The following is a 17,610-nucleotide window of genomic DNA, read 5'->3' as shown; positions in this document are numbered from 1 at the left end:
GAGAGTGACAGAGAGAGAGAGAAAGAGCGAGAGAGAAATAGAGAAAGATAGAGACAAAGAGAGAGAAAAAGAGACATGAATGTAAAAAGAGATAGAGAGGGAGAAAGAGACCGAGAGCACAACAGAGAGAGAAAGATAGAGAGAAAGAAATATAGAAGATGACAGATATAGGGAGCGAGAGATATAGACAGAGGTAGCGAGACATATAGGTGTACAGATGTAGGTTAATAGAGAGGGATAAATATCAAGAGGGATAGATATAACAAAAAGGAGAGATGTGCAATTAAATAGTTTATTATTTTTTGGCGTATATGTGCTTATAGTTGTGTATTTATTTTTATTTAACTTTTCTCTTTTCTTCTCTTCTGCTTGCAATGTTCAAACCTTGCCTTCCGCTACTTTGCCGTCAATAAACAGATAAAAGGATAGAGAGAAAGAGAGAGACACACACAGAAACAGTGAGATAGAGAGATACACAGAGAGAAAGAGCGAGGGGAAAAGAGACAGAGAGCGACAGAGAAAGAAAAATAAAGAGAGAAAGAGAAATAGAGAAAGAGAGAGACAAATAAAGAGAAATATATACAGAAAGCGAGGAATAGAGATAGAGAAAAAGAGAGAAATAGACAGAAACAGAGGAATAGATCGAGAAAGAGAAAAATAGACATAAATACAAAGAGTGAAACAGAGTGAGAGAGAAAAAGAAAGAGAAATAGAGAGAAAGAGAGGAATAGAGCAAGATATAGAAATAGAAAGCGAGGGATAGAGAGAGAAAGAGAAATAGAGAGCGGGAGAAAGAGATAAATAGAGAGGGATAGAGAGGCATAGAGAGAGAAATAGAGAGTGGGAGAAAGAGAGAGAAATAGACAGAGAAATACAAAGAGTGAAACAGAGTGAGAAAGAGAGAAAAAGAGATAGAAAGAGCGAGAAAAAGAGAAAGAAATAGAGAAATAGAGCGGGATAGAAAGAGAGGGATAGAGAGAGAGAGAGGGATAAAGGGAGAGAAAAAAAGAGAATGAGAGAGATAGAGAGAAATAGAAAGAGAGGAGATAGAGAAATAAACAGAGAAATGCAAAGAGTGAAACAGAGTGAGAAAGAGAGAGAAAAAGAGAGAATGAGAGAGAGATAGAAAGAGATAGAAAGAGAGGGATATAGAGGGAGAGAGAGGGATAGAGAAATATAGCAAGAGGGGGATAGAGAGAAAGACAGAGAGAAATATACAGAGAAATACAAAGAGTGAAACGGAGTGAGAGAGAGAAAAAGAAAGAGAAATAGAGAGGAAGAGAGGGATAGAGAGAGAGGAATAGAGAGAGAAATAGAGAGCGGGCAAAAGAGAGAGAGAAATAGAGAGATAGACAGGGATAGAGAGGCATAGAGAGAGAGAGAGAAATAGACATAGAAAGAAATGCAAAGAGTGAAACAGAGTGAAAAAGAGAGAAAAAGAGAGAAAGAGAAAAAGAGAGAAACAGAGAAAAAAATATAGAAAGAGGGGGATAGAGAGAAAGACAGAGAAATATACAGAGAAATACAAAGAGTGAAACGGAGTGAGAAAGAGAGAAAAAGAGAGAAAAAGAGAAATAGAGAGAAAGAGGGATAGAGTAAGATAGAGTAATAGAGAGAAAGAGAGGGATAGAGAGAGAAAGAGGGATAGAGAGAGAAATAGAGAGCTGGAGAAAGAGAGAGAGAAATAGATATAGACAGGGATAGAGAGGCATAGAGAGAGAAAAAGACATAGAAAGAAATGCAAAGAGTGAAACAGAGTGATAAAGAGAGAAAAAGAGAGAAAGAGAAAAAGAGAGAAACAGAGATAGAAAAAGAGAGAAAAAGAAAGAGAAAGAAATAGAGAGAAATAGAGAGGGATAGAGAGAAAGAAAAAAAATAGAGAAAGAGAGGGATAGAGAGAAAGAGAAATAGAGAGGAGAGAGAAATAAACAGAGAAATGAAAAGAGTGAAACAGAGAGAGAAAGAGAGAAAAATAAAAGAGAAAAAGAGAGAAAAAGCGAGAAAAAGAAAGAAAGAAATAGAGAGAAATAGAGAGGGATAGAGAAAGAGAGAGATAGAGAGAGATGGATAGAGAAAGATAGAGAAAAAAATAGAGATAGAGAGAAATAGAGAGAAATAGAGAGGAGAGAGAGAGAAATAAACAGAGAAATGAAAAGAGTGAAATAGAGAGAGAAAGAGAGAAAAAGAAAAAGAAAGAGAAATAGAGAGGGATAGAGAGAGGGATAGAGAAAAAAAAAAGAGAGAAAGAGGGATAGAGAGAAAGAAGAAGAAAGAGAAATAGAGAGAGAGAAAGAGAGGAATATATAGAGAGAGAGGGATAGAGAAAGAGAAAAAAATATAGAAAGAGGGATAGAGAGAAAGACAGAGACAGAGAAATAGACAGAGAAATACAAAAAGAGTGAAACAGAGTGAGAAAGAGAGAGAAAAAGTGAGAGTGTGAAGGTAGAGATATAGACACAGAGGGAGAGTCGGAGAGTTGGAGAGAAAGGGATAGATACAGTTATCGATTGATAGAATGAATAAAGTATAGATAGTGGAATACATAAATAATGACATTGGGGAAAAGAAAACAAAAAAAAAAACGTTTAGTGCTTTTCACTTTGCAGAAGACAATGTGTGTCTTTGTTTGTTTTTACATGTTTTTTTTACTGTGTACGTCAGTAAGCTCCTCTCCGCGTCTCCTCGTGATCGGTGGTGTCCTGCTCCACTCCTCCCATCTATTTCCTGCTCCAGGGAAAGATGGGAAAGAGGTGACGTGGGGTCATCTGGCCAGCGCTTGGGCAGAACAGTGGAGGCAGAGGGGAAAGGGCGGGTACTTGGTGATGACAATCACAGCGCCACCCATAATCTCACGCCTGCGCAACACGTCACCAGCAGTCACACTGTGCACAGTCCTACTAGAGTGGCATGGCGCATGCGCGAGACCTCGGGCGCACTGGGCGGCGTCTTGAGGTATGAAATTGAACGATAGGGGACGGCCTAAAGTGGCAGGAGGCAGAATAACGGACACCAGACAGCCTGCCCCCGTTTACAAATAACAAGATTTACATGCAAAAAGGTACCAGTTTATAAAGTATTTATTTTAGTCTAAAAGGGGGCACAATAACAATAGGAACCTTGCTAGAATGCAGCCCAGGAGCTGCAGAAGGGGAATCTTTTAGGTTTAGTGCAAAATTTCTGCTGACAGGTTCCCTTTAACTACAGTGAGGAAGTTTTTCTCTGTCTTGTTTAAAATGTTAGAGGTGATGACTCATTTAATCATGTTGTTAAATTCTAAAACGACTAGTTGATAATCCTTTTGTGTCGCCCGCCGGTAATTTGTGGGATCGGCTAGGATTCTGAAAGCCTCTACTATATAGTCTGATTTATTCTGTAGGACAACCCCCCTTTATCCGCTGGTCTGATGATGATATCATTATTCCCTTTTAGAGAGCTTAATGCCCTCTTTTCAGATCTGGATAAGTTATAAGGAATATTTCCGCATCGGGTTTTTAACAGGTTGAAATCCTGAAGCACAATTTCACAGAATGTGTGTAAATTGTGTCCTTTGCTTTCCGTAGGATAAAAATGAGAGGTCCTTCTAAGGTCAGTGTGTAAGAATTGATCGGTGACCAAATCACCTAAAAGTGCACTATTGGATGTCGCCGTACCTGCCATAATGGTATAGTGTCTCTGCAGAGTCAATTTTCTAATAAATGTCTGTAGATCGGTAAATAAATCAAATTATTTTATATTAAAAGTGGGACAAAAAGAAAGGCCCTTATTAAGTAAAGAAATTTCAGTAGTAGTAGGTGTATAATCTGAAAGATGAAATATATTATTTCTCTTATTTAAGCATCCAGCAGATAAACTTTTTTCCCTTTTTTGCTTTGTTTTGGCTCCAGCTTTGGTTCCTTTGTAACGCTTTTTCTTTTTACCGACTTGGGAGTTAGATAATTGGTTATCCCATTGTTCTGACCGGGGGTGGCCTTGGGTAAAAAAAGCACCAATGTTGCAGCATTAGTGGAATTATCAATAGTGATAAGTTTATTATGATCAGTGTCATGATTCGCCTCCCTATCCACATGGCTAGGGGGCGGAGCCTTCTCTCAGGCCTCACTTCCGGCCCCTGGATGCCTTAAAAGCTGACACTTCCAGTGAACCAGCACCGGCTATAAGCTTAGCTCTGCTTTGCCTGTGATTGCTGGTCCTGTGAGTGATATCCTGATCTGTCTGTTCCTGTGCCCCCGTCCCTTGTCTGTGTTCTGTCCCCTGGTTGTCCCTCCTGTCCTGTGTTCCCACTCCTATTCCCCACTCTGTTTCTTCCTCTGGTACTGACCTTGACCTGACTTTGACTCCGCTTTTGCTCGTCCCTCCGATCCTGCTTCTGCCCGTACGGTGTTTGACCCAGCCTGTGTGACTATTCCTTGCATGCTCTGCAGCTCTGCTTCTCAGCTGTGCTGATTAGGCAGTGCATGAGAACGCTGTGCATTTCCTCCCTGGTTCTCATTGCTCTGTGTAGTGTCGTCTGCTGCAGAGCTCTGGCTCCCCCTGGTGGCAGCATTACAGTATAGCCGGCCCCAATAGGCTGTATCTCCCATAGGAAAAAAAAAAAAGCCATTTAATTCTTGGTAGTGGGATCCAACTTTGCAGGATAACAGACTGTAATGGATCCACTTAGTACTTTGTGCGAGCAAGTAGCCAACCTTACGCAGCTGGTGCAGGATTTGGCTGCAGAGCATCGCACCCTGGTAGCTTCACACATTCTGCAGAGTGAGGTTTCTGCTTCTGCGAGGGCCACCTCGGTGGCAGTTACCTCACAAACCGTAGGACAGCATAGTCCCACTGATGTCCAACTGACCTCCCCCGAACCCAGGGTGATGCTCCCTGATAAATTCTCGGGGGAGAAAAACCTATTTCGGACATTTAGGGAGAGTTGCAGGCTTCTCTTCACTCTCCGGCCTCGGTCCTCAGGGAATGAGACCCAGCGGGTGGGGATCATCATGTCGTTACTTAGAGGGGGTCCCCAGACCTGGGTGTTTTCCCTACCCCCTTCGGCCCCGGAACGGCATTCGGTTGACCTCTTTGACTCCCTCGGGGTGATATATGACGAACCAGACCGTGTACGGATGGCTGAGGACAGGATCATGTGTCTCACTCAGGGAAACCACACTGCTGAGCTATATTGTTCTGAGTTTCGGCAGTGGTCCACTGAGGTACGGTGGAATGATTCTGCACTCAGGTGCCAATTCCGGAGAGGTCTTTCGGACTCCCTGAAAGAAGCTTTGGCTCTGCACCCTCCTCCCAACACCTTGGATGATGCGATGACGGAGGCAGTTTGTATGGACCGCAGATTACGGGAAAGAAGGGGATCCATGCGTGATCATGCATGATGAGATGACACACAGTTAGGGTCACAGAGCTAGGGACCCCAATATAGAGATATGCCTTGACGAGGCCTTGGGGCTCAGTTACATTGATCAATGCGATTGCTAAATATCTCCTTTTTCCTAATATTCATAGCAGGTATGCAATTCATTATTCACATGTTCAAATTAGCAAGTAGCATTTTTCATTGTATATTCCAATATTTTTCCATATGCTTGAGGCATTATACCATTATCTAAGTTTGATGTGCAGCCTTATTCTTATATATAGTATGTATTTTTGGCTTGCACTCACATATATATATATTAGTGCTCACTTCAGTTATCCTATTCAGTTATATGTAGTTTTTTTTTCTGAATGTGAACACAGCTCCGCCCCTTTCGGCCATGTTTTTTCCATCTCCTATATAAGAAAGTCCTTAGTTACCCCTCTCCACCCATAGCAGTTTTTAATTGCAATGAGATGACACACAGTTAGGGTCACAGAGCTAGGGACCCCAATATAGATATGCCTTGACGAGGCCTTGGGGCTCAGTTACATTGATCAATGCGATTGCTAAATATCTCCTTTTTCCTAATATTCATAGCAGGTATGCAATTCATTATTCACATGTTCAAATTAGCAAGTAGCATTTTTCATTGTATATTCCAATATTTTTCCATATGCTTGAGGCATTATACCATTATCTAAGTTTGATGTGCAGCCTTATTCTTATATATAGTATGTATTTTTGGCTTGCACTCATATATATATATTAGTGCTCACTTCAGTTATCCTATTCAGTTATATGTAGTTTTTTTTCTGAATGTGAACACAGCTCCGCCCCTTTCGGCCATGTTTTTTCCATCTCCTATATAAGAAAGTCCTTAGTTACCCCTCTCCACCCATAGCAGTTTTTAATTGCAATGAGATGACACACAGTTAGGGTCACAGAGCTAGGGTCCCCAATATAGAGATATGCCTTGACGAGGCCTTGGGGCTCAGTTACATTGATCAATGCGATTGCTAAATATCTCCTTTTTCCTAATATTCATAGCAGGTATGCAATTCATTATTCACATGTTCAAATTAGCAAGTAGCATTTTTCATTGTATATTCCAATATTTTTCCATATGCTTGAGGCATTATACCATTATCTAAGTTTGATGTGCAGCCTTATTCTTATATATAGTATGTATTTTTGGCTTGCACTCATATATATATATTAGTGCTCACTTCAGTTATCCTATTCAGTTATATGTAGTTTTTTTTCTGAATGTGAACACAGCTCCGCCCCTTTCGGCCATGTTTTTTCCATCTCCTATATAAGAAAGTCCTTAGTTACCCCTCGCCACCCATAGCAGTTTTTAATTGCAATGAGATGACACACAGTTAGGGTCACAGAGCTAGGGACCCCAATATAGAGATATGCCTTGACGAGGCCTTGGGGCTCAGTTACATTGATCAATGCGATTGCTAAATATCTCCTTTTTCCTAATATTCATAGCAGGTATGCAATTCATTATTCACATGTTCAAATTAGCAAGTAGCATTTTTCATTGTATATTCCAATATTTTTCCATATGCTTGAGGCATTATACCATTATCTAAGTTTGATGTGCAGCCATATTCTTATATATAGTATGTATTTTTGGCTTGCACTCATATATATATATTAGTGCTCACTTCAGTTATCCTATTCAGTTATATGTAGTTTTTTTTCTGAATGTGAACACAGCTCCGCCCCTTTCGGCCATGTTTTTTCCATCTCCTATATAAGAAAGTCCTTAGTTACCCCTCTCCACCCATAGCAGTTTTTAATTGCAATGAGATGACACACAGTTAGGGTCACAGAGCTAGGGACCCCAATATAGAGATATGCCTTGACGAGGCCTTGGGGCTCAGTTACATTGATCAATGCGATTGCTAAATATCTCCTTTTTCCTAATATTCATAGCAGGTATGCAATTCATTATTCACATGTTCAAATTAGCAAGTAGCATTTTTCATTGTATATTCCAATATTTTTCCATATGCTTGAGGCATTATACCATTATCTAAGTTTGATGTGCAGCCTTATTCTTATATATAGTATGTATTTTTGGCTTGCACTCATATATATATATTAGTGCTCACTTCAGTTATCCTATTCAGTTATATGTAGTTTTTTTTCTGAATGTGAACACAGCTCCGCCCCTTTCGGCCATGTTTTTTCCATCTCCTATATAAGAAAGTCCTTAGTTACCCCTCTCCACCCATAGCAGTTTTTAATTGCAATGAGATGACACACAGTTAGGGTCACAGAGCTAGGGACCCCAATATAGAGATATGCCTTGACGAGGCCTTGGGGCTCAGTTACATTGATCAATGCGATTGCTAAATATCTCCTTTTTCCTAATATTCATAGCAGGTATGCAATTCATTATTCACATGTTCAAATTAGCAAGTAGCATTTTTCATTGTATATTCCAATATTTTTCCATATGCTTGAGGCATTATACCATTATCTAAGTTTGATGTGCAGCCTTATTCTTATATATAGTATGTATTTTTGGCTTGCACTCATATATATATTAGTGCTCACTTCAGTTATCCTATTCAGTTATATGTAGTTTTTTTTCTGAATGTGAACACAGCTCCGCCCCTTTCGGCCATGTTTTTTCCATCTCCTATATAAGAAAGTCCTTAGTTACCCCTCTCCACCCATAGCAGTTTTTAATTGCAATGAGATGACACACAGTTAGGGTCACAGAGCTAGGGACCCCAATATAGAGATATGCCTTGACGAGGCCTTGGGGCTCAGTTACATTGATCAATGCGATTGCTAAATATCTCCTTTTTCCTAATATTCATAGCAGGTATGCAATTCATTATTCACATGTTCAAATTAGCAAGTAGCATTTTTCATTGTATATTCCAATATTTTTCCATATGCTTGAGGCATTATACCATTATCTAAGTTTGATGTGCAGCCTTATTCTTATATATAGTATGTATTTTTGGCTTGCACTCATATATATATATATTAGTGCTCACTTCAGTTATCCTATTCAGTTATATGTAGTTTTTTTTCTGAATGTGAACACAGCTCCGCCCCTTTCGGCCATGTTTTTTCCATCTCCTATATAAGAAAGTCCTTAGTTACCCCTCTCCACCCATAGCAGTTTTTAATTGCAATGAGATGACACACAGTTAGGGTCACAGAGCTAGGGACCCCAATATAGAGATATGCCTTGACGAGGCCTTGGGGCTCAGTTACATTGATCAATGCGATTGCTAAATATCTCCTTTTTCCTAATATTCATAGCAGGTATGCAATTCATTATTCACATGTTCAAATTAGCAAGTAGCATTTTTCATTGTATATTCCAATATTTTTCCATATGCTTGAGGCATTATACCATTATCTAAGTTTGATGTGCAGCCATATTCTTATATATAGTATGTATTTTTGGCTTGCACTCATATATATATATTAGTGCTCACTTCAGTTATCCTATTCAGTTATATGTAGTTTTTTTTCTGAATGTGAACACAGCTCCGCCCCTTTCGGCCATGTTTTTTCCATCTCCTATATAAGAAAGTCCTTAGTTACCCCTCTCCACCCATAGCAGTTTTTAATTGCAATGAGATGACACACAGTTAGGGTCACAGAGCTAGGGACCCCAATATAGAGATATGCCTTGACGAGGCCTTGGGGCTCAGTTACATTGATCAATGCGATTGCTAAATATCTCCTTTTTCCTAATATTCATAGCAGGTATGCAATTCATTATTCACATGTTCAAATTAGCAAGTAGCATTTTTCATTGAATATTCCAATATTTTTCCATATGCTTGAGGCATTATACCATTATCTAAGTTTGATGTGCAGCCTTATTCTTATATATAGTATGTATTTTTGGCTTGCACTCATATATATATATTAGTGCTCACTTCAGTTATCCTATTCAGTTATATGTAGTTTTTTTTCTGAATGTGAACACAGCTCCGCCCCTTTCGGCCATGTTTTTTCCATCTCCTATATAAGAAAGTCCTTAGTTACCCCTCTCCACCCATAGCAGTTTTTAATTGCAATGAGATGACACACAGTTAGGGTCACAGAGCTAGGGACCCCAATATAGAGATATGCCTTGACGAGGCCTTGGGGCTCAGTTACATTGATCAATGCGATTGCTAAATATCTCCTTTTTCCTAATATTCATAGCAGGTATGCAATTCATTATTCACATGTTCAAATTAGCAAGTAGCATTTTTCATTGTATATTCCAATATTTTTCCATATGCTTGAGGCATTATACCATTATCTAAGTTTGATGTGCAGCCTTATTCTTATATATAGTATGTATTTTTGGCTTGCACTCATATATATATTAGTGCTCACTTCAGTTATCCTATTCAGTTATATGTAGTTTTTTTTCTGAATGTGAACACAGCTCCGCCCCTTTCGGCCATGTTTTTTCCATCTCCTATATAAGAAAGTCCTTAGTTACCCCTCTCCACCCATAGCAGTTTTTAATTGCAATGAGATGACACACAGTTAGGGTCACAGAGCTAGGGACCCCAATATAGAGATATGCCTTGACGAGGCCTTGGGGCTCAGTTACATTGATCAATGCGATTGCTAAATATCTCCTTTTTCCTAATATTCATAGCAGGTATGCAATTCATTATTCACATGTTCAAATTAGCAAGTAGCATTTTTCATTGTATATTCCAATATTTTTCCATATGCTTGAGGCATTATACCATTATCTAAGTTTGATGTGCAGCCTTATTCTTATATATAGTATGTATTTTTGGCTTGCACTCATATATATATATATTAGTGCTCACTTCAGTTATCCTATTCAGTTATATGTAGTTTTTTTTCTGAATGTGAACACAGCTCCGCCCCTTTCGGCCATGTTTTTTCCATCTCCTATATAAGAAAGTCCTTAGTTACCCCTCTCCACCCATAGCAGTTTTTAATTGCAATGAGATGACACACAGTTAGGGTCACAGAGCTAGGGACCCCAATATAGAGATATGCCTTGACGAGGCCTTGGGGCTCAGTTACATTGATCAATGCGATTGCTAAATATCTCCTTTTTCCTAATATTCATAGCAGGTATGCAATTCATTATTCACATGTTCAAATTAGCAAGTAGCATTTTTCATTGTATATTCCAATATTTTTCCATATGCTTGAGGCATTATACCATTATCTAAGTTTGATGTGCAGCCTTATTCTTATATATAGTATGTATTTTTGGCTTGCACTCATATATATATATTAGTGCTCACTTCAGTTATCCTATTCAGCCCCTGAATATTGTGTCTGACAGGGGGGTACAATTCATTTCTCGGTTTTGGAGGGCCTTGTGCAGGCGGTTGGGAATTGAGTTGTCCTTCTCGTCCGCCTATCATCCCGAGTCTAATGGACAGACGGAAAGGACGAATCAGACCCTTGAGCAAATCCTGCGGTGCTTGGTATCTCCTCAGCAGGAGGATTGGTGTACGTTTTTGCCCCTTGCGGAGTTTGCATTCAATAGCAGAGTCCATCAGTCTACAGGAACTTCTCCCTTCTTCTGTAATTACGGGTTTCACCCTCACTTCGGGACCTTCTCTAGAGTGGATTCGGGATGTCCAGGGGCCGACTCCATCGTTCAGCATCTGGGGGAGGTGTGGAAGGAGGTACGGCGGTGCATCGTGACGGCTCAACAGTCCCAGAAATGCCAAGCGGACAAACGCCGTTTTCTGGGACCCCCCTTTCAGGTGGGGGACAAAGTGTGGCTGTCCACTCGGAATATCAGGCTCAGGGTTCCGTCTGCTAAGTTGGGCCCTAAGTTTATAGGGCCCTATGAGATCATCGAAGTGATCAACCCGGTGGCCTTTCGGTTGCAACTGCCCCAGACCTTGCGTATTCCCAATGTATTTCATACCTCCTTGCTTAAGCCATTTGTCCCTTCGGTGGTGGATTCTCAGACCCCTCCGGCTCCGATACTGGTGGATGGTGAGGAGGAGTACGAAGTTCAGCGTATTATCGACTCTCGTTGGGTTCGTAGTTCTCTCCAGTATCTGATTCATTGGAACGGTTACGGTCCGGAGGACTGGTCCTGGGTGCCGGTTCACTCCGTGCGGGCCGATCGGTTAATTGCGGCTTTCCACTGGAAGTATCCTGGGAAGCCTGGGGGTCCGGTGGCCCCCCCTTGAGGAGGGGGTACTGTTATGATTCGCCTTTCTATCCACATGGCTAGGGGGCGGAGCCTTCTCTCAGGCCTCACTTCCGGCCCCTGGATGCCTTAAAAGCTGACACTTCCAGTGAACCAGTGCCGGCTATAAGCTTAGCTCTGCTTTGCCTGTGATTGCTGGTCCTGTGAGTGATATCCTAATCTGTCTGTTCCTGTGCCCCCGTCCCTTGTCTGTGTTCTGTCCCCTGGTCGTCCCTCCTGTCCTGTGTTCCCACTCCTATTCCCCACTCTGTTTCTTCCTCTGGTACTGACCTTGGCCTGACTTTGACTCCGCTTTTGCTCGTCCCTCCGGTCCTGCTTCTGCCCGTATGGTGTTTGACCCAGCCTGTGTGACTATTCTTTGCATGCTCTGCAGCTCTGCTTTTCAGCTGTGCTGATTAGGCAGTGCGTGAGACTGCTGTGCATTTCCTCCCTGGTTCTCATTGCTCTGTGTAGTGTCGTCTGCTGCAGAGCTCTGGCTCCCCCTGGTGGCAGCATTACAATCAGGTAGTGTAGAGGATGAACCAGGGGTTGCAGTAAAATCCTCTATATTATCAGGAATGGTGAGATCAAGCAAATCAAATGAAGTATTGTTACATGTATTAGATTCTAGAGGGTTAATATTTCTATCAGATGCCAGAGGCTTAAGGGGGCTTTACACGCACCGACATCGGTAGCGATGTCGCTCGTGAAAGCACCCGCCCGCGTCGTTTGTGCGTCACAGGAAAATCGCTGCCAGGGCGCACAATATCGCTAGGCCCCGTCACACGTAGTTACCTTCCCAGCGACGTCGCTGTGGGCAGCGAACAACCTCTTCGTTAAGGGGGAAGTTCGTGCGCCGTCACAGCGAAGTCACACAGCGGCCGACCAATAGAAGCGGAGGGGCAGAGAACAGCCGCATTAACGACATGCCCACCTCATTGCCGGAGTACGCAGGTACGCTGTTGTTCGTCGTTCCTGGGGTGTCACACGTAGCAATGTGTGCTGCCTCAGCAACGACGAACAACTTATGTCCACAATGACCAACGAGATTTTGAAAATGAAGGTGTCAACGATAAACGATAAGGTGAGTATTTTTGATCGCTAACACTCGCTCGGAGCTGTGACACCCAACGACGTCGCTAACGACGCCGGATATGCATCACGAATTCCGTGACCCCGACGACATATCGTTAGATATGTCGTTGCTTGTAACAGGGCCTTTAGATACAGAGTCAACTATTCCAATCTCCTTAAAGGAGCTGGAATTAGCTGACATCAAAGAAACCACAGATCTCTCTTTGCTCAATTTATCGATTCGCATCTGAATGATAGCCAAATCCTGTTCTGTATCAGTGTTCAATTTGTCTGTATTGGTATCAAAAACCTTATTACCATCCGAGTATTTTTCCCCATAAGCGTTGTATTAGTAGTGATAGGAGCAATAGAAGAAGAAATATGTATTTTATTAACCTCAATAGAAGGCGGAAGAGATGAGTGTTTCTCATGGACTGTAGGGGGGTTGTTAGTGGTCCGTACAGGAGGGATCGCTTGGTCAATGTTTTGTGAACTATTGTCTCCAACACTGACTAGTATTGGAGATGACACACTAGGATCCGTAGAAAGTGATCTAATGCTACTGAACTGCTGAAACCTAGTCTTCTTATATCTACTGTTGGTGAAACCCCTTGTGTGGTTAGAACCACTCATGGTGGAACCTTTTCACACAGGCTTCTCCCCTGTGTGAATTGTGTGATGTCTAACAAGGTCTGATTTCTGAATAAAACATTTTCCACACTCTGAACATGAAAATGGCTTGTCCCCGGTGTGAAATCTTTGATGCCCAACAAGTTCTGATTTCCGAATAAAACATTTCCCACACTCTGAACATGAAAATGGCTTCTCCCCTGTGTGAGATCTTTGATGCCAAACAAGTTCTAATTTCTGAATAAAACATGTCCCACACTCTGAACATGAAAATGGCTTCTCCCCTGTGTGAATTTTCTGATGGTTAACAAGTACTGATTTCCGAATAAAACATTTCCCACAGTCTGAACATGAAAATGGCTTCTCCCCTGTGTGAGATCTTTGATGCCAAACAAGTTCTTTTTTCTGAATAAAACATTTCCCACACTCTGAACATGAAAATGGCTTCTCCCCTGTGTGAATTTTCTGATGCCCAACAAGTTCTGATTTCCGAATAAAACATTTCCCACACTCTGAACATGAAAATGGCTTCTCCCCTGTGTGAGATCTTTGATGGCAAACAAGTTCTAATTTTTGAATAAAACATTTCCCACACTCTGAACATGAAAATGGCTTCTCCCCTGTGTGAATTTTCTGATGTCTAACAAGTACTGATTTCCGAATAAAACATTTCCCACAGTCTGAACATGAAAATGGCTTCTCCCCTGTGTGAGATCTTTGATGCCAAACAAGTTCTAATTTTTGAATAAAACATTTCCCACACTCTGAACATGAAAATGGCTTCTCCCCTGTGTGAATTTTCTGATGTCTAACAAGTACTGATTTCCGAATAAAACATTTCCCACAGTCTGAACATGAAAATGGCTTCTCCCCTGTGTGAGATCTTTGATGCCAAACAAGTTCTTTTTTCTGAATAAAACATTTCCCACACTCTGAACATGAAAATGACTTCTCCCCGGAGTGAGATCTTTGATGCCCAACAAGTTCTGATTTCTGAATAAAACATTTCCCATATTCTGAACATGAATATGGCTTCTCCCCTGTGTGAATTTTCTGATGTCTAACAAGGACTGATTTCTGAATAAAATATTTTCCACTCTCTGAACATGAAAATGGCTTCTTCCCAGTGAGAGTTTTTTGATGATTGGAATTTTGGTCTTGTTTGAAAAGATCAGATGATATAGCTTTCCGAAGAAGGACTGGAGGTATATTTGGGACAACATCATGTTCTTCATATGTATTATGTGTGATACTGTCATCATCGGTTATAAATTCTGAAGATATTAGAGATCCATCTGAACTCCCAATACAGTAATCTGCTAAAAATAAACAGAATGTTATTATTTTTTAATGATATTTTGTTGAAAGTAAATTTATTTTTTTAAACCATAACATCAAAAAATTAAATGAGGAAAAAATGTATTCTTAATCTGTTGGCAAATTTTGATATCTGTTACTTCTTCGTTAATTCAGATCTCCCATTCCTAGCACCAGTTCTCTGGAATGTGCTACAGTAAATAATCTGATTGATTGTCACAATGTGACTGCAGGATAATGAGGGACAGGGGGCTCATATACTGTCTCTCACACTAGGGGACCCTAAGCTATTCCTAACCTCTGGATTACCCCTGAAGTTGGTGATGCTGGAGTCTCGTGCCTTACTATTCTGCTGATGAGAGCTAATCTGTAATCCCCTGAGGAAGGAAGGGGCAGAAATATGATGGAAACAGAGAATAATACAGATGGGAAAATATCATTTGCTCCCCTCCTGTATATGCTGGCTGGACTATTTCATTAATGCCAGCTATAGCTTACCTATACTGGTCTGGTCAGGTGTTGTGATCCAGACTTACGGGTGGTTGTTGTGCATTATTACTGTGAGCTGTTGTGGTGTTAACCCTTGTTGTCTTTTTATTGCTGATTCCTGCTGTTTCTTTTCTCCTTAGTCTTTCACGGTTTATTTCTGTGAGTTTGCAATGTGTTTCATCTGTCTTAGGCTTCTGCCACACTCACGTGAAAATCACGCACGTGCCGAGAGACACGTATTTTCCCTGCGTGTTGCGTGCAGGTAAGTACGTGTCTCTGGTACGTGCGTGACACGTGTGTTCTACGTGTGCTATCCGCGATAGCACACGTAGAACCGGTAATTAACATACTCACCTGGTCCTTCCTGCTGTCCGCGCTGCTGTCCGTGGTGCTGATCCTCGGTCTCCAGCCCTCCCGTCTCCCCGCTGCTGCTGCTGCCAGGCAGTGAAGTGAATATTCAATGCGAATAATGAGCGGCGGTCGGCAGCAAGAGGCAGCAGCGGCAGAGACAGGAGGGCTGGAGAAGGTGAGTTAATGTTTTTTTTTAACTGACATGTGTGTTTTCTCCGGCGCGTGTCACACGGGACCGCATCCACACTACACCCGTGTGGTACGGGTGCGGGCCGTGTGACACCCGTGCTGCGGGAGAAATCACTGACATGTCAGCGCTTTGAAAAACGCACACACGTACAAACGCACACGGACACACGTTCCGTGTGGTTTTACGTGTGTGTGCCTGCTACAATAGGGTAGCATTGTTTAACGTGTCTCCGTGCCGCCGGTACGTGTAAAAAATGACAAACACGTGCCGGCAGCACGGATGTGTGTCGCAAGCCTCAATCTGTGTTTCTACTCTACAGCATGTGATCAAAGACATTAACAAGCAGCCCCGCAGAGAATAACTCATTAGCCTTCCTGTGGTTCGACGACTGCGTCTCCCTGCGCTGCTCACAGACATCAGAGAAGTTAACATGCAATGTACAAGAATCTATAATTTCCATAGATCCTGATGCCGCCATCACAGTTGGCAAAACCTGCAAAAATCTCTTTGCAACAGTGATCCACAACATAGACATTTTCAAAGAGATTTTTTTTTTTCGAAAATAAAATATAGTTACAGACAAATGCCAGATATTTAACGGGGTTGTCCGGGACAACGATTGTGACGATGTACACTGGAAAATTACGTCAGGGACTGGAGTGAGATTTTTGGCATAAGGAATGTCACAGTTTGGTATGAATTAGAGAAACCGTGGCATCACACCCTTGTTCTGGCCGAGCTTTGCTTATTTTGGCAAAGCTGACTAAAATTGGCGTGAACACACACCAGCCTGTCTCCTCTTCACCTTTAGACTCCTGCAATTAAGACCTTTGGTCACATGACGTGATGTCGAAAAGGTTTTTAAGCAGTCCTATAATTGGCATATAAACACTGGGGCCGCTAAGAGAATGGGAGCCCTGTGAAATTACCCACTTTGTTCTCCCTTTCCCCTAATGCCAATCCTGCATGCCAGCCTGACTTCTGTTCAGTTCTTTAGACTCCTGCAATTAGGAGACCTTTCGTTACATCACGTCACATGAGTTTGAAGTCATCAGTCGTCTCAGAATTACACTGATGGGGTTCCTAAGACAGTGGAGTTCCTGAAAAATTGCTCCCAAAGCTGGCCCTGACTGTAACTAGGGCTTATTTTTGGAATAGTGCTTATTTTTAAAGTATTCTTGAGTTGTCTTCATAACAACATAGAGAAGGCACTAGAAACAAACAGCAGAAGAAGCAAAAGCAAAGAAAAACACAGCTGAAAAAAACAGAGCAGAAAGTCTAAAAGTGTAAATACAAAATAAGCGCTGAAAGTACATGAGTAGAAATCTCTTACAGGATAGAGCTGGAGGAAACACATCCTGAGGAACATCGGGATCTTCTTGTTTACAGTCCTGTGGGAGAAGAGGACGGGGACATCTCTCTGGTGTTGTCCTCTTACTGGATAGAACTGGAGGAGACACATACAGGGACTGAATTCATTCCTTACATACAGATAATTATAGGCCATGTGTATTTAGTCCTGTCTATTACCTGGTGATGTGAGGGGCTGGGGAACCTCCATCATGACGTCCTTGTACAGATCTTTGTGTCCTTCTAAATACTCCCACTCCTCCATGGAGAAATAGACGGTGACGTCCTGACACCTTATAGGAACCTGACACATACAATGATACCGTCACCCCCGATCCCTTCATAGCGTTACTGTATAATGTCCCAGCATTCCCAGCAGTGTCACCTCTCCAGTCAGCAGCTCAATCATCTTGTAGGTGAGTTCTAGGATCTTCTGGTCATTGATGTCCTCATGTATCGGGGGGTGAGGTGGAAGCCCCGTGATTGGGCTCAGGGGTCTTCCCCATCCCTCAGACACAGGGGCCTGACAGCGCTCACTAGAGGTCTTCTTCACTACTGTGTAATCCTGGTTATGGAGAGACACAGTAATAAATCTCACTCCAGACATTTCCAGAGTCCTCACCTCTCCAGTTCTGTCCATCTGTTATTCCCATAGATAAGAATGATGTA

At 41.8% G+C, this 17,610-nt stretch overlaps 1 protein-coding gene across 1 annotated transcript in view; it reads right to left on the bottom strand.

Moving 5' to 3' along the window:
* Positions 1 to 17,285, bottom strand: part of LOC142258912 (uncharacterized) — a 71,749-nt gene extending 54,464 nt beyond the window's left edge. Inside the window, exons 1-3 of the mRNA XM_075331472.1 lie at positions 17,122 to 17,285; positions 16,925 to 17,038; positions 13,266 to 14,563 (exon numbers count right to left, since the gene is read on the bottom strand). Coding sequence (XP_075187587.1) covers positions 13,266 to 14,563; positions 16,925 to 17,038; positions 17,122 to 17,254 — 1,545 coding nt within the window. The 5' untranslated portion in view covers positions 17,255 to 17,285. The remainder of the gene's footprint in view (positions 1 to 13,265; positions 14,564 to 16,924; positions 17,039 to 17,121) is intronic.
* Between the last annotated feature and the right edge of the window lie 325 nt (positions 17,286 to 17,610).

Source organism: Anomaloglossus baeobatrachus (assembly GCF_048569485.1).
Source record: "Anomaloglossus baeobatrachus isolate aAnoBae1 chromosome 5 unlocalized genomic scaffold, aAnoBae1.hap1 SUPER_5_unloc_17, whole genome shotgun sequence".
Taxonomy (NCBI): Eukaryota; Metazoa; Chordata; class Amphibia; order Anura; family Aromobatidae; genus Anomaloglossus; species Anomaloglossus baeobatrachus.
Note: the sequence above shows the minus strand (reverse complement) of the source record. Positions and strands in the feature narration are given on the sequence as shown.